Consider the following 24181-nt stretch of genomic DNA (forward strand, 5'->3'; position numbering starts at 1 on the left):
CCGGAGCGGGGGTAGTATGAGCACCGGGAGGGGGATATTCCCGAGCCACAGGAATGGATGGGACCGGACCAGGGGGGACGGGGGGGGGAGTTGGCCCCAAACAGTGTAGACAAAATTTGATTTTTTTTCCTGCAAAAAATTCCATTTAGTCAAAAAAGCTGTTTTGCAAACAAATATTCCTGGGGAAATTGTCAGTCCGCTCTTCTTGCAGCACCGGGCTGACACAGGAGAGGGAAGCACAAATCCTGCCTCTTCCATAGCTACTCTGACCCAGTCCGTCCATCCCACTGTGTTCCCTGGCGGATACCTCCTCCCTGCCTCTAGGGCTGGCCGGGTCCATTCAGGGGGGCTGGAAAGCACAGGGAGCCATGCAACTCTGCTCTCCAAGGGCTTATCACAGGGTGGCCAACCTGAGCCTGAGAAGGAGTCACTGCACATTGTCAAAGAGCCACAGTAATACATCAGCAGCCCCCCCCATCAGCTCCCCCACCCCACTCCCAGCACCTCCCACCCACCGGCAGCAGCTCTGCTGACCAGCACCTCCCCCCTCCTTCCTGCACCTCCTGATCAGCTGTTTTGTGGTGTGCAGGAGGCTCCGGGGAGGGGGCGGGAAGGGGTGGAGTGAGGGAAGGGTTGAGCAGTGAGTGCCTCCAGCACATTGGAAAGTTGGCACGTGTAGCTCCAGCCCCGGAGGCGTTGCCTATACAAGGAGCTGCATGTTAACTTCTGAAGAGCCGCGTGTACCTCCGGGCCACAGGTTGGCCACCCCTGGCTTATCAGGTGGTTCTTTGGTCTGAGGGCACTGAAACTCAACCCATGTGCTGGAGAGCACAGGGTAAAGCCAGGCTGGACTGATGGCAAGGAGCTTCCCCCCTCAGTGTTTGTGAAACTCTCCATACCCAGGGGAGAGCACTTCTCTGCCTCTTGCGTGCACACGCCCGTTATTTGTTTACCTATCTAAAGTGAATCTGAAACCTTGCTTGGCTGGCCATGGGCACGGCTCCTGGGACGCCTCCGCAGTATATTGGTGGCGGGCAGTGCTCAGGCAGGCATTCAGAAGACATTGTAAGGGGGAAAGAGGGCGTGATCTGCAGGAACACATAGAAACACCAGCTGTCACTTAGTGCAAGCTGGGGACCCTGCTCTGCAAAGTAGGTTTCTGTTATATCCTTAGGGGCAGCCGGTTTAGGAAGAAATCACTTGAGGCCAGACAGCAGACAGCTAACAAAACTACCATTTATTTACACACACACAGCTCACCTAACCGGCCGAAGCAGAATAGGCTATCCCCTAATAATCTAACTCAGTTGCCATGGGAACAAAAACCATGACAACCAAAGACACAACAGTTTCTAAGGTGTTACCTGTCAGCAATGTGTTCTTGGGGAACCAGGCCACAGTATCCATCCTGTCTGACTCACGAAGGACACCTCCACCCTCACCCCCAGCCTCTGCTTGAACCAAAACCCATCAGAAGAAAGAGTTACAAAACGCATACAGAAAGGAGAACAGAGATTCCAAAGCAAGAACCACATTGACCTCTGGCCCAGAAAAGCAGGGAAGCACTGCATAATGAGGGAATCTCTGCTCCAGATGCTAATGAACTTATGCCTGCCCACACCCAGCTCAGCAGGTATCAGACCAGTTCTAGTAATAAATCTTTTACTGGTATCAAAAATCCTGAAGCTGCCTAATTGCATTGTGAGCTCCCTGGAAGGAATACGGCCCACAGCCAGGAATGAGCAGTTTCTATTGTCTAGCCGGAACAAAACAACTTTGGTATCATCCTTTGAACTATCAGTTTACCCAGAAATAAATCTAGTGCTCTTCCTTGAACCATTGTTGTTTCCCTATAAAAATCCCTACCCGTGCTCAAATCAGTGTTGTGATGCCTGGATCCAAAATGTGCATTGGTTCTATTGGGACTTCATCTTCTGCTGATTGATTGTGATGGGGGCTCTGCCTGTCTCCAGCAATCTGAACCCTCACCTACCACCAGCACCTGGGAACCCCGACTGGTTCAAGCTTCACAGAGTAGTGAGTACCCAATTCTCTCTCTTTTTTTTTTTTCTACTCTAGGTAACCCTGACTTGTGTGATCAGGTACAGTTTTTTAACTTTGACTTTGGTAATCAAATTTAAGTTAGATTTAACATTGTATCTGTTCTGTTTGTTTGGCTCCCCTATGGTTATTACCTGGCAATAAATAACTTTTATGCTTAGGCTGGTTGCTCCCTCTCTTTCTATCTCTCTTTTGGGTTTTGGCTTCCTCATTTGCTCTGAAGCAACGCTCCTTTCACCTAAGCTAAAGATCCCTGTAGCGCCCAAAAATCCCATAGGGTTTGCTCATCAAGTGGGTTACTACCAGGACAATTGTAACGTGAAAGTGGGGATAGGGACATGCTGGACCTGGGACATACGAGGGTGGCAGCTTGGAAGTGCTGCTCCACCCAGCCTGCTGAGTCCAGGGGGATCAGCTTGGGAGTGCTGATTGATCCGATCCTCTCAGAGAGAGAGAGAGAGAGAGAGAGAAAGAGTGTGTGAGAGAGAGAGAGAGAGAGAGAGAGATTCTGGGGCTGGAGGAACCAAACCCCAGGGAACCTAGGGTCCTGCAGGATAGCTCCACTGGGAGGAAACTTGCAGAAGGGAGAAGTGGCACTTCGTGTGAAAAGACCAGTGACACGAGCAGCACATTGACAGAAATCACAGACCTCCATCCCCCTCCCTCGAAGAATAATCCTAATAAATGAGTGTACCCCAAAGTAACTGGCAAATCTGCTAACAAAGGGTCCAGCTCCGCTTGACGCAGGATCCCCAGCTCCAGGACACACACACCTGCACCCCTTTGCTGGTGCTAGTAGGCTAGCCACGGGGTGTAGGGTGGCAGTATGAGCAGCGGGTGGAACTATAGGCACCTAGTGTCTGGGGTGGAATCCTGCTGAAGGGCTCGCCACTCCCACTTCCAGCCTCTATTTTTTGGGCGCATTTGGATGTGAGCTAGTGCAAGTGGGTCTCCTCCAGCTGGGAACTACACCCGGCTCCACCTAAAGTTATGTCTACATTGCACTGCAAGCAACATGAATGCAGTTTATGTAGGCACAGCCAAGTCACCTTTGATTGAGCCAGCGCAGCCAAAACCAGCCGTGCCCCTCCCACCTAGCCCGACTGCGGGGTGAGCCTGGCACAAGCAGCAGGAAGTGGCAGAGCTTGGCTTGCTTGCAGACTGGGATTGGCCAGCCAAAGGGAAGGGGGAGGTAATCAGAGGTGGAAACCTGCCCACTGCTGTTTAGGCTAGTGCAATGAACGTTGCCCCGACCACGCTGGGAAGTCCCTGGCACTGCCTTGTGGTTTGTGTGTCAAAGTGAGAGATAAAGAGAAGGTGAGTCCTGGGAGCCCAGCCACAGCAGCGGGCAGGGTGGGGAACGGGCTTTATTTCACGTCCATAATGGCTGCAAAAGAGATGAGGGACTTCGGGTCTGTGCTACAGGAGCTATTTAAAATATGCAAACACACTAGTGAGAACTAGCAGGATTTCCCCAGAATGAGCAAGGCCTCAGAGAGGGCTATTTCCTGTCCACGTGGCTGCCTGGGAAGAAGCTCACCCAATCCCCCATCGCGGTGACTAATGAGGAGTCCCAGCAACTGTCTGACTAAAACCAGCTGACGTCTCTGAACTCTGAGTTATCCCAATAGCACCTTTCCTTGGACCATCTCAGCAGCAGTTAGTGAAGCTTCAAACCCCCTCCTGTGAGTTCAAGGAATCCCTGATTCAACAAATGGAGAAACTGAGGCACAGAGCTATTACGTGACTTGCTCACGCTCAAACAAGCCCATAGCTGAACTGGGCGCAGAACCCGGGCCAGCCAGCACCCAGTCTCTTGCGCTAGCGACTAGACCACATGGCATCTCCACATGGGTTTGCCACGTAAATATGAAAGCATAGCACCAGACGCAGAAATAGAGCCTCACATTTCATGACCAATGGGCAGGGAGGGAATCGTCTCAAACTTCTTAGAGAAACCCTGATTTTAATATGCTTTCATGCAATGGGAGAGAGTTCTGATCTCCTATTTTTATTATTGATGATAACCCTGTGATTCTTGGAATTGCATTTAGTATCAGTTCTTCTTGTTTTGCTTTTGAGTACCCCCCCACACCATATTAAAAGCTTTATAGAAGATATAATTGGTACAAAAAGAGAGAGAGAGATTGAGCAGCACCAAATCATCACTGCACTGCAGGAGCATACAAAAGAATGCCTGGTACTGGGCGTCCATCTATTTGTATCTTTTGCTCTTTCCTCGTGCTCTCTCTAGTCTCCTCTTTTTGCTGCTCGTAAACTTGCCCCAATGGCATCACCATCCATCTGTTACTGAGATGGATATAACTGAACACACTATACCAGCTGCGGACACTGTAGCAAGGGACTATACCCATCATCTCATGTCCCAGGAGATGATGCCTCTATATAAGCATCAGTCACTGAGACTGCCATATTACACTTCAAAGTCATATCCCACTTACTGATACTAATACCATGCCTAGGCATTTTGGCATCACTGCTTCTAAGGAAGCTAAGCAAGTCTGGTGGGCTCATCTCTAAGCTTTGTCAATATCACCACACTACACCCTTTGATATGCCTGGTGGCTAGAAGCAGCCTGGGACAAGGGTGACCAGATGTCCCAATTTTATAGGGACAGTCCTGATTTTTGGGTCTTTTTCTTATATAGGCTCCTATTATGCCCCACCCCCGTCCCGATTTTTCACACTTGCTGTCTGGTCACCCTACCTGGGACTAGCACAGTAAACCGTTGCATGCCTAAAATACATCAATGGGGATAAAAATGGACCAGTTAAATCCTTCACTGGGCTTGGCACTAGGTAGTAGTGATCCAAACCCCCTGACTGAGTTGTTCACTTTCATAAGCACAGAGAATCACCTAAGACTTTTAAAGCAACAAGAAGTAGCTTTGGCTATGGACTTTAGCATCCACGTTTAGCAGGGATTCATCAGAGAGAGGTGTCCATAAAAGCCAGAGGATTTTCTTGCTAAAATCAATATCTCTTTTAATAGCTGGAATATAGGGAAGTTGACCCCAAAAAAGGACATAATTTCATTGAGTCACATGCATTCTTTCTATTTGTGCAGTCAATTCCAACACTCCTTTATGAATGGATTCCTTCTATAATGTTTTCTTAAGAAAATCTACAAGCAAATGGTGTGGGAAGTCAAAGTCCAGCTGTATAATTAGGTATCCCTACAAAGAGAGAGGAGAGAGAGAGACACCAGTTATACTAGCTCACGCCACATTTACAACAAGAAGCTTACAGTGCTCTGTACATAGAAGTGGATGTAAGTTGACTTACCTCCTTTGTGATGATCTCAGGATTTTTAATATCAAATAGATTGAGTCCTTTGCTGTTCATCAGAGACGTTAAAGCTGGCTCGATCCCTATAAAACCAATACAAGCATCCAGTTATAGGTCCACTAACGGTGGTTTGCTGTTCCCTCGACAATAAACGCATTTGGTGAGACTGTTTGACTGCGTAGGAGAAGGGCAAACTTCCCAGGCTGGGTGTGGTACCTCTGAGATCCCATGAACTTCAATTGTCCCTATTTTCACACAAGGGGCCCATTTCCACAATGCCACTGCTTTTAAGCACCAACATTTGTGCACTGGGCCTTGATCCTCTTTTCACCAGGGCCACTTTTCACTTGCACAAGGGAAGACAGTTTTTCCATCTTGGTGAATAGGAAAGTGGATCCCACATGGGGCTGAACATTAGTTTGTGCCTTTGAAACACACACACGCACCATGGAGCTTTTGATGTGCTGGACAACATGAACAAATGAAACACACCAGAGTGTGATTTCTTTTTTGTGAGTCTGATGAAAGTGCATCATGAATCAATCAGTGATACACTGAATCTAAGGGGACCTCAGTTTTGTGCTAGGTTTGCCAATGATGTGACTTTTTTTCACACCACTCTACTGGCCACTTCATTATTATTTAACAATGTTAGTGCTGCCTCAGATACCGTACCAGGTACTGCCCCATATACTGGGTCCATGGTCACTAGATGGAAGATTTTCCATAGAGGCTAAGGGGGGTTAGAGCATCTCCCATGATGCACTACAGATAGGGGCTCCCATGATGCACCACTTCTCTGCACTAAGAAGAGAAATGGTGCATCATGGTCAGTGTAATCCAACCTTAGAGGAAGCACCCAAACTACAACTCCCAAGCAGCATTTCCAAATCAAAATATTTCAATTTTTGATTTTTTACCAAAAAGTCTAAATTTTCCATGGAAAACAACTCATTTCTGAACAGCAACTATGGAACAATTACAAACTACTTGCAGCCACTTCAAACGGCTGTTTGAAAACACAACTGACGTTGCATGTTCTGCCAGAACTTTCTCTGGAGCATAAACTCACTTGAAATCACTTCTGGGATTCCCACAACTGAGATGGTTTTCTGCAGGAAGTGCCTTAGAGATCTGTCATCCTGAAAATCAAACACATTTACAGAAAAAAAAGCAACTGCAGAGATCTATAATGACCTCTAAGTTAGCAAGGTCTTCCCTGGAGATTAAATGCTCTTTACTTACCCCAGATCTCTCCAAAGCACATTTAAAAACTTTAGGCTCTATTCTGTAGGAAAATATTAACCAAGAAAAGATAAAGTCAGTGAGAGGTATCTGAAAAAGGCTTCTTTCCTTGCAGCTAGCATAGGCAAGTTAAGAGACCAGTGCAATGCACAACAGACACTGATACCTACACAGAGTCAGCGAGATGCAAAACCAGTTTCTTTTCTACATACGCAGACTGGATTGTGACAGTGACTTCCTGTGAAGAGAAAGAGACAGTCATATGCTCTGTCTGGCTTCATCACCAGATTCGTCGGAGGAAGAAAATCACGATCATTCCCTTTTGCCAGTTCAGCCTGGTAACATCCTGTTGAGTCCCTGGTTACTAGAAGCTCTGGAAACTGAAATTCTGTGACTTGATTAGTGAGGTACATGCCTAATAAGCGTTATTTAGGCTTAATACACAACACTTGAAGTCCCATTCCCAGATGCACAGGGCTCTGGTGTAGTTCTGATAAAGCCGATGGAATTACACATCAGAGATGTGCATGGCCCTCGGAGTCAGCATTAATATAACGCACTACTGAACACTCTTCCACAGGACTCTCTAGAAAAAACCTCATGTTCCAGGTTTGCATGTGTGGATGGAGGTTGAGGAACACCCAAGCTATGCTGGCCAGCGAGGACAAATCCATGTTAACTGTCTAGTGAGGACAAATCCCAAGAGACAGAGAGAACAGGGGAGCGGGGGTGTGAGAAACTAACAACTTCAGATTGCTATTTGTGTGCCCCTCCAGCAGTCATTTACTTTCCAAACAATGACCTAACTTTAAAGCTATTCTTGGTTTTATTTGTTGAGCACTAACAGCATTCGTGATGCAATGCCATGCCTAGTGTGAGACATGGTCCCCCCCGCCCCAAGGAGTTTGCAGCCTAGATTAACTGAATAAGCAACTGACCTTCTCAAAATATAACACCACGGTAGGCTCTGCTCCTTGGGAAAAAATGCTGAGTTCCACGGCAACAGATGACTTCACAATTGTCCCTTCAGGCTGGAGGATAATTTGGGGAGGGGTGAGACTCCAGACCTTAGCCAGAGAGTCATTATAAGACGTGCCTTGAAAAATCTGTAGGACGTAAGGGGGACAGGATACCGGCTAAGTGCTCAAGACTTTTCTGAGGTGCATGGTACTTGATTTCTTAATTTACGCGGAGCATGCAACACACAGCATCCCTCTTCTAGCCTCAGGTTCTTCTTACTGGCCCCCGCCCCAACCAGCCCCAGTAATTCAGTTGGGACACTGGAGGAACTATGCAGGGATGGGGTTTGGAGAAATCCACTCCCCCCTGCAGCTCTCCAGATGCTACTCCAGCCCAAGGGGTGAAGGAGCCTCTGCATCCCTTGCCCCCAGCATCCTAGAGATGGTGGAGAGGGAGAAGGACCCAAGATGCTGAATAGTGGCAAATCACCCAGACCCAAACTGAAAGAGCCACTGTGTTCCAGCCTGCCCCCGCCCCCCAGTGGTTCCATGTGGCAGGGTAGAATCAGGGCAGATGTTGACCTTCGGTTGGGTCATCGCCTTCTAGCTCAGGAAGGGCATTCATTATGTGTTTCTTTAAATGGAACATAAAATAGTAAAGTGAACAAACAACATTGCAGCGGTCCATAAGGTTAGCTCTGAACTGGCTCCGTGGTTACCTCTTGCACAATCCCTTGGTAAGCCTCCATGTCTTCCATTTCAAACATCTCCTTCAAAGAACAACAACAAGGAAATTATGAGTTGGCTTGAGCACAATGTGTTCCCAATGTGTCACCAGAGCTGGGGGGACCAAAGAGGGCCCGCAGCTTGAGGGCAACTCCCAAGAAATTCTAAAATGTGGCTGAATGAATATGTAACAGTAGGGGCAGCCCCTGGAGACCACAGAGCAATGGTCTATCTTGAACCAACCAACCACAGGAACAGTGTGTGGCTGGAGATCTTTGCTACCACTGCCCCAGGCTCTGGTTTTGCTCTCATTAAAAGTAGGATAAATTACAATGCATTGGTCCCCATCATCAGCAAATTGTTCTCTCGGCCCCTTCTCCTACCCCCGTCTCTCCGTCTGTGCTTTTTCACTCCGGCCGCTGCAGGTTTCACCCCACTGGATTTTCCCTCTTCATCACAGTCATTCTCCTAAGCACAGCCGAAGCCCAGTACCAGTTCTAAGCTGCAACAAATCAAGTGCTCTTGTCTACTCAGAACTAAGCTTTGTGCAAGCTGGTATTTCAGCTCTTGTAACACCTTCTCTTCTGCAGTACTGCTGGGAAAACAAGACCCACAGCGGTTTGTTTTCTGAGGATTTCTTTTTTCGGTCTTAAGATGTGGTTATAGCCAGGTAAGACATTGTGGGGTTGCAGATTTCCTTTTCTCCTAATGATCCCACAGTATATTTTGCTTACTTTACAAGTCAAAAGATTAATTTTCTATCTGCCAGTGTAACCCACTCAGTGTGGGCACTCTATCACCCACAGCCAGCGGTTGATGCTGCTGATACAGCCTTGGTTAACAGCTGAGACTTAGCTCAAGAGTTTAGATCCTGAGTTCTCACTTTCAATCCCCACTGCTGACAACCCTCCCATAGGACCAGTGTTATACCTGCACCACAGACCTAGCCCCACGATCTGAAAATCCGGCTAGGCTTATGTCAAAGACTCTGCAATCCAGAAAATATGCTGAGTGTGCTGTTACCATGAAACAAAAAGAATCCACTTTGCTTTCCCATAGCTCTTTGGGGTCTGCAGGGGATTAGTGGATAGGACTGATCAACCAACACAGGGAGCTGGTATGGACAGCTAAGAAGGTGCCACTTTTCTGACCATGATCACACTGTAGGCTGTATCTCACTATACGTTCCCTTCTTTTGGAACCAGATTGCACAGCAAATGAATGCTCTGAGAATTTTCACCTTCTCCCCAAAGTGGGGGGGGGCTTCAAAATACTATATGAGTGAGAGAAAAGGTTAAAATAACCCTGTAATAGTTACCCTTAGCTCTTCCCCTGTGATCGTTAACACCAGACGTTCATCCAGGAATGCTGCCAAGGCCAGAGAGTTCAGGACCTGGTCTGAAAACCAGAAGTATAGCATCCTGGACTCGGAGAGCAGAGATGGAGCAAACATGGAGTCATTGAAGACAACTGAATAGTTCTTGTACAAAAGCAGACCCTTCAAATGAAAGAGAATGGATTGCTGGTAACCACCAGTTAGGGTAACCAGATGAGAGATGTGAAATATCAGGATGCAGGGGGTGGGGGACGGGTGCCAGTGGAGCAAGAACAACAACAAAAAAAACCAGCAACCCACCAAGAGCCACCAGAGCATAGGAAAAATTGGTAGGGGAGGAAAAGGAATGTGGCATACTTGGGGATGAGGCAGGGCCAGGGCAGGGATTTGGGAAGGGATCCAATGGGGGAGGGAGGGGCAGATCCCCCTCCACCTGTGCACCAGAAGGCAAAATATTGGGACAATTCATGTCCCCGCCAAACATCGGTGGGGACGCTGGACAAACAAGTAAATATCGGGACAGTTCCGATAAAACTGGGACATCTGGTCACCCTACCACCAATTAGCAGCTGTCTTCACCTGGCCACGTCACACTTGGTTTGCGACACAAAGGGCTAGTTGTGCTTATTAAAAAGCCAGATAGGATAAGCCAAACCAGACACGGATGGAAGACGGTGCACTATTCAGCCTGGGCAAGATGCTCTGCCACCCTCGATACGTGCAGGGTGTAGTGAGGGTGGATAGCTAATCCCAAAGGGACATGGTGGAGCAAAGAAGCCAGTTGCAACTCCCTGATTTTAGGGATGAGTCTATACTGGCCCCATCCCCAGCACAGATGAGAGCAGCCCAAGGACCATTCTCAATCACAGCCGCTGGTTGAAACCACAAGGGACTGTTATGCCAGGTAGGGACTGCAAGAGCCCAATAATGCTTCAGCCACGCCCCCTTGTGCCTAGCTAGCCACCTTATGTGGAGACTCACCCGCGTGCTGGGGAGTCCTCGAGAGATCAGTTCAGGTGGACCATGGTGCTGGCTGGGGGGGGGGGGGGGGGGAAGCGGAGAATCTGACCCCTGTATATGTAGAGTTTACCGAAGAACTGTCCAATTCCTGAGGGTTTGAGTTGCTTTAACTGAACCCGAGCGCCACTTTGTATTTCCCTTGTCAACAGCGTTCCGAGTAAGGACAGGTGACAGCCAGCCCGGATCAGATAAGAGCCAGTCTGCAAACCTTTCCATCACTTGCCTTCTAAAAGACTAGTCCCAAAAAAAGATTCTCTGTCCTTCTAGAATGCCTTTAATCTGGGGCTCTTACAGCTCACTGCACCCTGGGGAGTAAGGATTTATCATCGCTATTTCATAGGTGGGGAAACTAAGGCAAAGACTCAGTCAGGGGGAGGGATAGCTCAGTGGTTGGAGCATTGACCTGCTAAACCCAGGGTTGTGAGTTCAATCCTTAAGGGGGCCACTTAGGGATCTGGGTCAAAAATCTGTCTGGGGATTGGTCCTGCTTTAAGCAGATGGTTGGACTAAATGACCTCCTGAGGTCCCTTCCAACCCTGGTATTCCAAGTGACTTCAGTTATATAATGAATCAGAACCAGCAGGAGAGCTCTGGAGTCTTCCTTCCTTAACCCTTGCTCTAACGATTAGACATCTCTGCCTTCTAGCCATCTCCACTCCAGGAGTGGGACTGGGAAGAAATTAGTATGAAATGCCCCCACACTTATTTGTCCCCCTGCCAAAAAAAATTACTCTACCTTATGATGCGATTCCATGTAGTTTGCCTTTATTACCGGAAACGATGCCAGTGAAATATCTACTCCTATAAGCCCATCCTGGAGGAAGTTTGCTGCAGAAAGATAAATAAAAACCACTAATTTTACTGACTGTGCAATTTCACATGATCGAGGCCAGAATGTATGAAGTCCATTTAGAACACTAACAGATTAACTCCTGCAGACTAGAGGAAGATAATATAGCACAGCACTAGGAGTCAGGACACCTGGGTTCTATTACTATCTCTGCCACGGATCTTCTGTGCCTCAGTTTCCCCACTTGTAAAACAAGGCTAATAATTCTCAATCCTTGCATTCCAAAGTGATGGGCACAATAGAAAAACTTTAGATAGATGGACATGAATGGCTTCAGTCTCTCAGGCCTCATTCTTTAGTTTAGGGTCACTCACTATCTAACAAGTATTATTTATCCATCCCTGTGGTGTCTGAGCATGTAGGCCAACCAGGAAGGGTGGGATTTTCAAGCACTTTTACATGACTCAGGAGCACAAGTTCTACTGAGTATTTTTTTCCCCCCTTGGCAAATATTTTCCTACAGGACGGCACCTAAAGCTTTTAAACCTGCCTGGAGCTGTGGACAATATTTCATGTTAAGGGAGGAGCCCCTGGCAAACTGGGATGTCATTTTCAATGGCTGCAATGAACATTTCATTTGTCAATTTCTGTTTGGTTCTCAGAATGACAAATCTCTAAGGCACTTTCAGGTGCCAGAAGCCCAGAAGTGATTTCAAGCGAGGGCAGTCTAGGGGGAACATTCTGATGGTGACGCCCACGCATGCCACATCAGTTCAGCGTACAGACAGCTGTGAGCTGATTCTTACGGCTTTGCTAATGCCGTTCCATGGCTGCTCTCATGGCACCGCCGTTAAGTGCCAGTGTTTAATGGCAATGTTGGCACTTGAAAGAAGATGTAGCAAGTCCATGGGGCAGGACCTGGGTCAGTATCTCAGGCAGCACTAAAGTGGCCCAGAAATAGGACTGGCTAGGAGAACGGTGCAAAAAGAATCCCACTATTGACAGCACTGGCACAAAACTCCATTTTCCTCACATTCAGCAAATCATTGAGTCACGACGCCCTGACTTTTTTCCTCTGTCTCCCTCCACCCCCAAAAATCACGCTGTGGTGTGTTTCCAGACATGGCTGCCGGCATGTCAAAAGCTGGAGTGTGTTTCAGAGGCACCAGTCCTGTTTGTCTCCACACATGACTCATCCTCCTATTCACCAACGTGAGAAACTGTCTTTTCTCAGGGCAAAATGGCCCTGGTGAAAAAAGGAGCAAGGTCTGCTGGGAAAATCCTGGTTGTTAAAGAACCGTGTCTTTGGCGTGGGGCCCGTTGTGTGAAAACGAGGACAACTGAAGAGAGGCTCATGCTGGGCCCAGGTTCATGGGATCTCTGAGGCACCAGACAGCCTGGACAGTTTGCCCTTCTACCTGCAGTCTGAGAGGTCACTTCTGGGGAAGTGACGTAGGTGAACGAGCCCTACTGACTTCCCCTGGGGTTTGTGCTCTGAAGTAATTTACAGGCTTTTGAAAAAATCCAGCCCCAAGTCTCACGTAGGCACTTCTAATGAAATCTTACTTACCCGATGGACTTGAGCGTCTCTTTGGAATCTCTACACACTCCCTCCTCCTGTTTTAACTCAGAGCAGATCGACTCTGAAACCACTGTAGACATGCCCAGGTTAGCTTTGATCTAGCTAACTCGGGCACTACCTGCCTGAACTCAGGTGTACACTCAGACATTAGGTCACCCAAGCTACATCGCTCAGGGATGTGAAAAATCCCCCACCCCCAGGAACGCCATTAAGCCGACCTACCCAGTACTAGGTATCATTCCTCCATCAACCTATCTACCACTTCTCAGAGAGCTGGGTTAACTACAGTGAGGGGAGAAGCTCTCATGTCACTGTAGTAAGTAGCTAAACCGAAGTGCCACCACGGCTCTGCAGCTTTCCAAGTGTAGACTAGCCCTGAGTAATTGCCCAGGGGCCAGGAATGGCTTGCACAGCCCACACTGACCCCTAACTGGATAAAAGCTAGCTTGAGTATATCCATCCGACACGAGTGGAAGTCCCACCCCATGACTGCAGGGTGGGGGGACCCTCAATCTCCAGCCTGCGTAGTTTCTTTCCCCAACCCCCGCACTGCACAGGGAGGGATTCCGATTAGTACAGTTTTGGTGCGGCTTCCCCTACCATGGCTATGTCTCAATCTCCATTTCACAGAGACAGGGTCATTGTCTCCTTTGGGTCTAGCTCAGCCTTAGTGGATTGCGTCTAAGAAAGGAGGAAGACAGGGAAGAGGAAATGGGCACAACACTTACCTGCTCTGTCCTGTATAAAATCTGCCAGCAGCTGAGCCAGAGAGTTAATTTCATTACACACCTACAAGAGAAAAGGAAAAAAATGGAATTCATTCGTGTGGGCCAAAAAAACCCTGGTGTTGCCATGTGTCCAAACCCAAGTCTTGCAGCCTCCGAGGCCTCGGTGCGATCTCACTCATGTCAGTTTTGCACTGCTGTAACACCACTGGAGTCACTCCTGATTTATACCACTGGGAGATTAACATCAGCCTCCTGCTTTTTAAATGTGACCCTCAAGCATCTGACATTACCCTCTCTTTGGATACCAGCACTAAAAGGTTGCTGCTAAGCAAGGCAGAATGCTCCATGTCTGTCAGCTTGTTGCCAAAACCCTGCTGTCCCAGGATACCAGCGTCTAGAATTGGGACTCAACCCTGTAATCCTGGCAGCGCAGGTCCAGAGTACTCCACTGAGCCCCCAGACCAGCCTCTAAGTTTCACTGGGACTCCTCCGAGTGCATAAAGTTAAGTAGGTGGCTACATCTTTGCAGGATCAGGCCAGAGGCTTATAGGGCACATTGTAGACATAAGATCCAGCCTCTGCTTTTCTGTCATCTAGTCATTTGAGTTTCTTACCTGGCCTTTTAGAACGAGCTTCAAGGTAAAGGAAATGAAGTCTGTGAAGAGCTGTTTTAGCCACCCTGGCCTGCGGAGAAGAAATATCGTTACAGAAATGTGAGGGGTGCCCAATGGGATCGAAAGCCCATGGGGACCATAGTGATGGGCCAGGCAAGCTGCCATGTGCACAATGATGCATTGCTTGAAGAGGAACTCACTGTTTGTCTCCCTGGAGATGGAGCGTCAGCTTATGGAAGATCAGGTAACAATCCGAGGTATCGGCCGCCACCCAGCCCTTTGCACAAGCTGCACAGCACAAAAAACAAATGTGGATTATAAACCCCATGCAGCTGACAAGCGAAATAAACAGGGCACCTGTGCTAGCTGGAGCGAGTACAGGAGAAAACAGGGGGAATCAGAGACCACGGGTGACTAGAGGGAAATGGATCTTTTAACTGCACCATACTGAGGCGTGGAAGAACTTAGGGTCTGAGGCTACAAAGGGGAAAACATTGCATGCGTACCAAGCTCAGTAGGTTTATGGGGGACTTATTTGGGATTAAGACAGGGAGGCGGGAACCAGGAAATGAGAGCGCTGGGGGTCAAATTTTCAAAAGCATCCTGGGCCCAGATTTTCAAAGGTATTTCAGAGGCATTGCTCTGCTCAGGGCCACCCAGAGGTGGGGGGGCAAGAGATGCAATTTGCCCCAGGCTCTGGGCTCCGCAGGAGCCCCCACGAGAGTTTTTCAGGGCCCCTGGAGTGAGGTCCTTCACTCACTCCGGAGGCCCTGGAAAACTCTAACGGGCCCGGGCCTGGGCCCCCGGAGCTTCTTCTGCTCCGGGTCTTCAGCAGCGCCCCCCCACTGTGGGTCTTCGGGGCACTTCGGCAGCGGGTCCTGGAGCAGAAGGACCCCCCTGCCACATAATTATTGCTGAAGTGGGGCCTCCCGCCGCCAAAGACCCCAGGCCCCCTGAATCCTCTGGGCGGCCCTGGCTCTGCTCAGGGCTGCAATCCCAAGCTGGCTTCAAAACCTGAGCCTCATTTTCCAAACGGAACAAAGGCACTTAAGAGTCTGAGGTCTGGTCTGGTCTACACCTAAAAGTTGGGTCAACCTAGCAACGTTGCTCAAGTGCCTGAAAAATTCACGCCCCTTTTTAAGCCGATCTAAGCCCTGGTGTAGACGCTGCTAAATCAACAGAAGAATGCTTCTGTCAGCCAAGCTATTGCCTCTTCCGCAGGTGGATTAACAACAGGAGAACCCCTCCCATCATCAGAGCAAGTGGCTACAGGAACGGAGCAGAAGTGCTGTAGCTACACTGCTGTAGCATTCGTAGAGTAGATATCCACAAAGTGGTATTAAAAGTCAGTGGGGCTTAGGCTCCTAAATCACTTGGATGCTTTTGAAAATGTTACCCGTGTCTCAACTCTGCCCACTAACTTGTCTGTGATGCAGGCAAGTCACTTCATGTCTATGTGCCTGTTTGCCCCTCTGTACCATGGGGTGAACGCCTGCCCATTGTCAGGCAGTGCTTTGAGAGCTGGAGCACCCAGCTTCCTCTCCAAGAGAACTAGCAAATCTAAACAACTCTGGCACTTTCTGCCAGGATCTCGCTCCTCTCTGACTTCAAAGCGACTCCCATGTAACATTATTTGCGACCCCCCATCGCAACCAAAAAAAAGGTGTTTCCTCCACCAGACATTTTCTTCATGGAACGCGATTTTTAAACATACTTCTTCCCCCAGCCTCCCAGCCCAAACCAATGCACTGTGGGGAAAAGGTTTGCAAATCATTCATTCCATTCACTCTGCAATGCTGGCTGCATTGCAATTAGCTTGCAAACCACTGCATGCAAAAGGCTCCTGTCATTCCTCTGATGACAGAGATGACCGGCAGGCAGTTTCACCAGGAACTTCTGGCTTCTAGTTCTGCACTGACTAGCTGCAATACCTTGGTCAGGTTCCCTTCCCCTTGCTCTGCCTTGCTTTTCCTGTGGATAAATGATGTGCTGCAAGGGATAATCGGCTCAGGCAGGGCTCTGCAAATATGACACACTGTTGTCACATGCTTCATGCTGTTTTTGCACCCAAGGGTCTTTAGAGCAGTGAAGCCAAAGAAATAACCAACTCCCTCCCATCAGCAATAGATGGTTCCATTTGGTCTAATAGTGAGAGAATGCAGAAGCCAGCAAGGAATCTAAAGCCCAGTCTGGGATAAGCCATTGACTCATTTTTCATAAAGCCAGTCACTTTATGTTGTATATTATACGGCACTCAGAAACAGGCTATAGAACAGGAGCTCGCTGAAAACGAAGGTGCCCTTGTGCAGTTTTGCTTCCCTGGATCAAACCTCCCAACTGACACAACTTTGTGCAACTCACGCCTGGGTTTGTGAGGTTTTTTGTTATCCTAAACTGCAAAATAGAGAAGAGGGCTGGTCTGCGGATAGAGCAACGGCCTTGGCCTCGAAATCCAGCCCAATTCTCAGCTGTCCACCAATGTAAATCCACGTAGCTCCATTGAAACAATTGACACCAGTGGATAACCTGTCTCTTTAATCTCTCTGTACCTCAGTTCCCCCTCTGTAAAATGGGATTCCTCTCTCCTACGTTGTGCCTGCCTTGCCCAGTTAGACTGTTAGCTTCAAGTCCAGGGACTGCCTTTCTGCCTGTCTGTAACCACCCAACCCAATGGGGCCTGGATCTCAGGTGGGGCCACTCGCTGCTACTGTAAGGTATGTCCAGACTATCTGCCAATCGGCAGGTAGCGATCAATTTATTAGGGATCGATATATCGCACTTCATCTAGACGCAATACATCAATCCCTGAACGAGCTCCCGTCGACTCCGGAACTCCACCAGGGTGAGCAGCAGTAGCAGAGTCGACAGGGGGAGCCGCGGCCGTCGATCCCGCGCCATGAGGATGGGAGGTAAGTCGAAATAAGATACGTCGACTTCAGCTACGCTATTCCCATAGCTGAAGTTGCGTGTCTTACATCGAACCCCTCAGTGTAGACCAGGCCTTAGCGATAAGCAACAAAAGGGCCACGATAAGCTTCTCATAGCAAAAACACATCGTACTGCATGCCAGGAGAGGTCACGAACGGTGCCTTGGGCTCAGCAAAGTTAATCCAGCTGCAGTTAAGGACGCTGTATTCCAGGCTGTGCTGCTACTTACTCAGTTTGGCGTTGATCTGGAGATCAATTGAGGATTCGATTTCAAAATCAATGGAGTGGGTGAGTTTCACACTGTAAGAGAATGGAGAACACTCGGCAGCCGTATCTGTCACAGAACTAGAAGCCCAGTGCTGGCACATAGACCACAATGGCAATAAGTGCCTTCTAAACACCTTGAAGACATTAGATGGACTATATAGGACTAGCTCTGTTTCTCTCTTTATTAGCCATTTCCCTCTTGAATAAAGAGGGCAGGAAATTGCAACTCTTGTTTTAAAAAAAACATAACCCAGAATTCAGGTTTCAGAATGTGTGTCCTTCTCTCGTATTCACTCCCTGGGTTTCTTTGCACTGCAAATTGCTATTTGATGTCACATTAAGACTAGAACTAGGGCCGGTGCTACCATTTAGGCAGACTAGGCGGTTGCCTAGGACGCCAAGATTTGGGAGTGCCAAAAAGCGGCACCCCCCCCCCCAATTTTTTTTTTAAGTGTTTGAGCAGCTGATGTCCTGGGAGGGAGAGGGAGTCTGAGCTGCCGCCAGCAGCTCAGGGGTTCCCCTGGGTCAGCGCGCCGCTGGCAGCCCGGAGGTTCCACCACGCAGTCGCTGCTTTGCTTCTCCCACCTCCCAGGCTTGCAGTGCCAATCAGCTGTTTGGTGCAGCAAGCCTGGGAGGAGAATTAGAGCAGGACAGCGTGCTCGGAGAGGATGCAGAGCAGAGGTGAGCTAGGGTGGGGAGGTACCGCAGGGCTCTCCGGGCCAGGGGGTGGGGAGCGGGGAGCTGCCACGAGGGAGATGCCTCAGGGCGGAGGGCAGGGGTGGGGAGCTGCTGCAGGGCTGAGGGGGCGCAAGGTGGAAATTTCCCCTAGGGCGTGAAACTTCTTTGCACCAGCCCTGAATAAAACCACCACACTGATGTACTATTCAGAGCTCAGACCTGGCCCCACCCCTTGTCTGTGAAGCTCTTTCGCCTCCCCTACCCTGCCTCCACCTGCTCCTTCTCATTGCCAACTAGGATTAAAAGGATTCAGGATGTTTTGAGAATCCTTTAGGAAAAGTCTGGGCTTGTTTACCTTAGAAAGGAGACAAATAAAGGGGATAGGATACACGGCTATACAATAATGAGTGGGACAAACAAGGCAAGTTGGGGATTGTTGTTGTTCTTGTCTCATAACACAAGATCAAGATTCAAAACCAGGAGATTGAAATACTTTTGCACATGACACATAATTAGATGGCGGAACTCACTGTCACATGAAGCTGTTAGGGACTAAAACTTAGCACAATTCCAAAAGGGATTGGAGATTTATCTGGATGTCAAGAATATCCAGTTATAATGAATAATGATACATAATAATAATGTTGGAAAAGATATTAAACTTTGAAGCACAATCACTAACTATTAGAGACCAGCATGTGGGGGCAGATTACCTCACATCTGTCCACAGTTGGGTTTCTTACTTCTGGAAGAGACATGCTACTGGATTAAATGGACCTGGGATTGATCCAGTCTGGCAGTTCCTGTGTTCCTACATACTTACAACCAAGCCCCGCTGTAGCCATAACTCAGGGTCCCTTTGAAGGATGCTGTCACATTCTGAATTGCAATGTCTATGGCATCGTCTTCCTTAAAATCGACCTCACTGTTTTCTATGGACAAGTCATTGATCTGTATGCTAAAGAAGAAAACGAAAAGGGTGGATACATCCAGAATGCCTGGCGGGACCTGAATGTGTCTCTTTTCTCTGTTGGCGCTCTCTCGGTTATTGTTTCTTGCTAACCTTGTAATTGTACTGAACTCTGTACATTCGCTGGGACAATTTCTAGGAGAGACGCTACATAAAGTTGTTTTGTCGCATTGCATTTCTTCTTGGTCGTGTGAGTAATAAAAAATAATATATAGTCTTATATTCTTACAGCTGCTTTTGCTGAATTATATGGATGATCGCTAATAATAAGTTAACATAATCAAACACAGCATCTTTCATCCCAAAGTGGTTACACACTCAACACCTCGCTATAAGCAGAAGTTGCTTCATCCACACCTGAAACTGTAACCTGCGCCCATGGGTGGCCCTCTGGCACCCTCTGGTGGTGGCTGGGCCACATTTAGCGATTGATCAACCTGATACACTGTTGGCTGATACAGCTGACTCATTTAGCTCAGTCAGTCAGCCCCCCCATAGCAGTGCATCAGAGCCCCAGGTCACCGCCTCAGGCTTGGGGCTGAAAACAGCATGTAAATCAGGGGTATGCAACCAATGGCACAGGTGCCAAAGGCAGCACACGAGCTGATTTTCAGTGGCACTCACACTGCCTGGGTCCTGATCACTAGTCCGGGGGGCTCTGCATTTTAAATGAAGCTTCTTAAACATTTTAAAAACCTTATTTACTTTACATACAACTATAGTTTAGTTATATATTATAGACTTATAGAAAGAGACCTTCTAAAAACATTAAAATGCATTACTGGCATGCGAAACCTTACATTAGAGTGACTGAATGAAGACTCGGCACAGCAATTCCGAAAGGTTGCCAACCCCCATGTAGATGTTCGAGCTAGGGCTGGAACTTGAGAGCCCTGCCAGGTTTCAGAGCCCTGGCTCCAGCCCAGGCCTGAATGTCTGCATGGTTATTTTTTACCCCTGCAGCATGAGCCCGAATCAGCTGACCCACACTCTGAGACTTGCTGCTATGGGTGGATTTGTTTGTTTCTTGCTGCCTGCTTGCTGTGTAGCTGTACCTGCAGAGGCCCATGCTTTAAGACACAGAGGTGGCAGGGTCAATCCACCCAAGGACGCAGCATTGCACAAGTAGCTCCGCACAGAAACACCGCACCACCACGTAGCAAAGAATACGGCACCAGTTCAAGCAGCACAGGACATTTAGGTGGGCGACAGTTAATTATAGAGATGGGCCGTGGCCCGATGTACTTTGGGAAAGTTCAGATTCTCCTGTGAACTGCGTGACTTAGAGTCCGGGGACGTGCGCAGTGCTTTGAAACCCACCTGTTCTCCAAGCCCCCAGAGCAGACACAGTCACTGAATTGCTACATGCAGATCTGCAGGCAGCGGACGCCACGTGGGGGTTGGCCAGCTGTATAAACAGTGCCACATGTCAATCAATGAGTTCAGTCACCCTCCTGAGTCATTTCAGTCACCTGAACCTTCCCCCATTCTCTTCGCTCTCTGCCAAGGATGTAAGTGAAACAGCTCACAAATAGCGTTGGTAGGTTGTTAGATCTCGAGCTGTAGGTGACTTATCCAATAGCAGAGACAAATTATGCTGGAAATATTTGCATGTGGAAAGGAGCAGAAGGGGGCCTCATTCTCCCATCCATGATTTCAGACCAAGCACATTTGACTCTCCCCTTCAAACCTTCTTCCCAGGCACATCCAGGACCTTATCCATAGGCCTGCCGCATTTCATGGCACAAAAGGGAGTTTAGAAAGCGTGGTCGTACTTACTTCGTTAACCCGTAGGCCACTTTGCCAAGAAACACCATGGACTTTTCCCCACTGATATCGGGGTAGGTGGCATGTCTGAATGCTGCTTGGATTACCTGAGCTGTTTGCTGATTCACTGCAAGCAGAACAAAGGGAGAAGACAAACGATAAAGCACAATTCAGCTGCATTTCAAAATCACATCAGTGCCTCTTGTTAATAGCATTAAAAGCCATACAGTTTTGCTTGGCCCCTGGCATCCATGTGTGCAAGCATCAGCTCCCATTAGCTTCATGGTAAAATGCTGACTTGAGTGTGTTGCGCAGGGGAAGGTTATAGGGATAGAACCTCCCTATTTCTGAACCTCCCTATTTCTGAGCCTCCAGCCCAGATTTCACAACGAGACCAGGGCATGAAGGGAGTTTAATGATCCTCCCCATCCAGCACAAATCTGATCAACTGAGCTCAGAGCGATGGATCTCACTCCTGAGATCTCACTGCTGAGTTCTAGTGCTTTGCTATAAGGCCGTTGCCAACCACCAGACACAATGCAAAAGGACATAAGAGTTTCCACAACAGATGAGACCATTGGTCCATCATGTCTGGTTGTCCCATGACAGCATGGCCAAGGTCATCTGATCCTTCCTCCGTGGCAGGTAACCAAACAGCCTAATGCACCTAGCCAGGTGTGCAGCTCTGCACACGAGGCTAAACAATCATTCCTGACTCTTGCAGTTGATCTCGGTATACCCTGGAGAATGAAGTGAAATTACTAGGGTCATGATCATGGCCTGCACAGCTACAAAATGTTATTAACAGCCATAACATTACCCATCCCCTTTCAAATTCTAGCCACAGGGTGTCTCTCAGGCAGAATTTAAGTGGCATAAAGTACTATCTCCTTCTCTTGCTTCTAAATATACCAGCCATCAAATTCATCATCTGTCTCCTTATGCTTGTATTATGGAACAGAGAACCAAGAACAGATTGATTAGTTTTCACTCTCCCCTTCATTACTAAGGCTGGAGTATTTAAAATTAAGTACTAGCGCCTTTCATCTGAGGATCTCAAACTCCTTTAGAAAAACTGCTAATGCAACAAAGAAACATAGCTCCCCCCTCTGAGAAACCGAGGCACGGAGACATTAGGTGATTTGCCTTTGGTGCGTGGCAGAGCTTGGAATCAAACACAGGCCACCTGACTCTCACGCTACTGCTTAAACCACTAGACCATACGTCCCCACATCAATTACTGTTACTAATGTGGTTTTTTAAAAAGGTCTGGATAATTTCATGGCCCCCAACAACAGCTGTAGCTATGAAAGCTAAGTTTATAATGGTCATTAAATGGTGTGGGTATAGATATAAAACAGGGTTTCTCCAATTGGGGGTTGGGACCCCTCAGGGGGTCATGAGGTAATTATGGGGGGGGGTCACGAGCTGTCAGCTTCCACCCAAGCCCCGCTTTGCCTGCAGCATTTATAATGGTGTTAAATATATAAAAAAAGTTTTTAATTCATAAGCGGGGCAGGGAGGGGGGAATCACACTCAGAGGATTGCTGTGTGAAAGGGGTCACCGGTACAAAAGTTTGAGAACCTCTGATATAAAATGACAAATAAATCTATTGCTTCAGGGCACGGACTGGTCGGCAGAGCGGTCAGGAAGGAATTTGCTCCCAAAGGACGGCATCACACAATTGACTCTGAAGCATCAGTCATTGGCTAATGCGGGAGGCTACTGCTGCCTCATTGGACCAGCAGTCTGGTACAGCATAGCACGTCCCATTTCAATGGGATACTTAATAGTATGGTCCCACAGGCTGATTGCAAAGGCTTAACTATAAATACAACTAGTTGGGGAAACAGGGACGGAGCAGCACTGATGTACTCGTAGCCACCTGTGGTGCTCGCCGCCTGCCTTCCCCGGGGCGAATATAGCCCAAGAAAGCAGAGACTTACACACTAATGCCGCTGGCTTGGTCATTCTGCAGACGATCCCAGTGAGGTTCAAGGACGACTCCTCAGATGTACAAGCCACTGCCGTACTGATAAGCGCTAGCGGGATCACAAAGATCCCGGCCATCATTCTCTAGGCGGACGATCCCAAGGAAGGACTGGCTGACCGAGTCCCTGCTGCAGCACTAGCTCCTTTCACATCCCAAACACAGCTCTTTCTAGACAGGACATGAGACACTTCCCTTACTTATCCCAGTCATCAAACATTTCCTGATCCTCCTATGGCTTCCTTAACCCTCACAGAGCCACCGCTCTGCCTTCAGCCCAGAGGAGGCAGTAGGTTTAGACAGTCTGGATTCTTTCCCCAAGACTGCTGTAAATCCAGAATAACACCCTGCAGCCAGTGGAGTTATGCTGATGAGACCTGGATCAGCCCTGTGGACAAGCATTCAGGGGGACAGTTTAGAGATTTACCCATCACCTCTTTACAGTTTGCCCTTAGAAGAGAGAGAATCCTTATTTTACAGCTATGAGTTGGCTTTGTCCTCGGGTAGCACCTTCCATCCTAAGCGCTTTTCAAAAGGTACAATCCGGATTCAAAAGGCCTCCCCTTCACTGGTGCCCCCTGCCCCATCGCCCCCTCCACATCACATGGTGAACTTATGCTGGAATGCGGTTTGGTCACACTGGAAGGCAGCATTCTCTGGACAATTGAACAAAACCCTTGAATCAGAGCGTCATATAGGGTGATATTTGGGGCTTTTTCTTATATAGGCTCCTATTACCCCCACACACACACCCCGTCCCGATTTTTCACACATGCTGTCTGCTACCCTAGCGTTATATGCTACTGAATTCGAGCTCCAGCTCTGTCGACGACTCACTGCGTGGTTTGGGCACTTCTCTTCGTACCTCCATGTTCCTATCTCTAGAACGGGGATGATAATTGGTCGCTGGCGTTGGGAGGATTAGCACAGCAGTTAGGGTGACCAGAGAGCAAGTGTGAAAAAATCAGCACGAAAAAGACCTAAAAATTGGGATTATTTCTATAAAATCGGGACATCTGGTCACCCTAATAACAGCTCAGATTAACCACAACAATAACAGAGAGAGGTGATCTACAGGTTTGAGCACAGGACTGGGAGCCAAGCACTCCTGAGCTCTATTCACCAGCTGGGACAGTGACTTGGGGCAAGTTACTGAGGCCAAAAGTTTTTGGATTTAGGTGCCAAAAGCCAGGGACCTAAGTCCATATGG

At 48.3% G+C, this 24181-nt stretch overlaps 1 protein-coding gene across 1 annotated transcript; it reads right to left on the bottom strand.

The window, feature by feature from the left end:
- Positions 1 to 1218: 1218 nt before the first annotated feature.
- Positions 1219 to 23132, bottom strand: CETP (cholesteryl ester transfer protein). Its single transcript, XM_032774047.2, has 16 exons — positions 22928 to 23132; positions 20993 to 21107; positions 19067 to 19201; positions 17528 to 17598; positions 14571 to 14658; positions 14371 to 14440; positions 13757 to 13817; positions 11393 to 11484; positions 9619 to 9798; positions 8294 to 8344; positions 7554 to 7721; positions 6786 to 6853; positions 6616 to 6658; positions 6443 to 6512; positions 5368 to 5453; positions 1219 to 5258 (listed from the first exon to the last, which is right to left on the bottom strand). The coding sequence occupies exons 1-16, from the start codon at positions 23052 to 23054 to the stop codon at positions 5184 to 5186; spliced, it is 1500 nt and encodes a 499-aa protein (XP_032629938.1). The 5' UTR covers positions 23055 to 23132; the 3' UTR covers positions 1219 to 5183.
- Positions 23133 to 24181: the final 1049 nt, after the last annotated feature.

The sequence above is a fragment of the Chelonoidis abingdonii genome, chromosome 19, assembly GCF_003597395.2.
Source record: "Chelonoidis abingdonii isolate Lonesome George chromosome 19, CheloAbing_2.0, whole genome shotgun sequence".
Lineage (NCBI taxonomy): Eukaryota > Metazoa > Chordata > Testudines > Testudinidae > Chelonoidis > Chelonoidis abingdonii.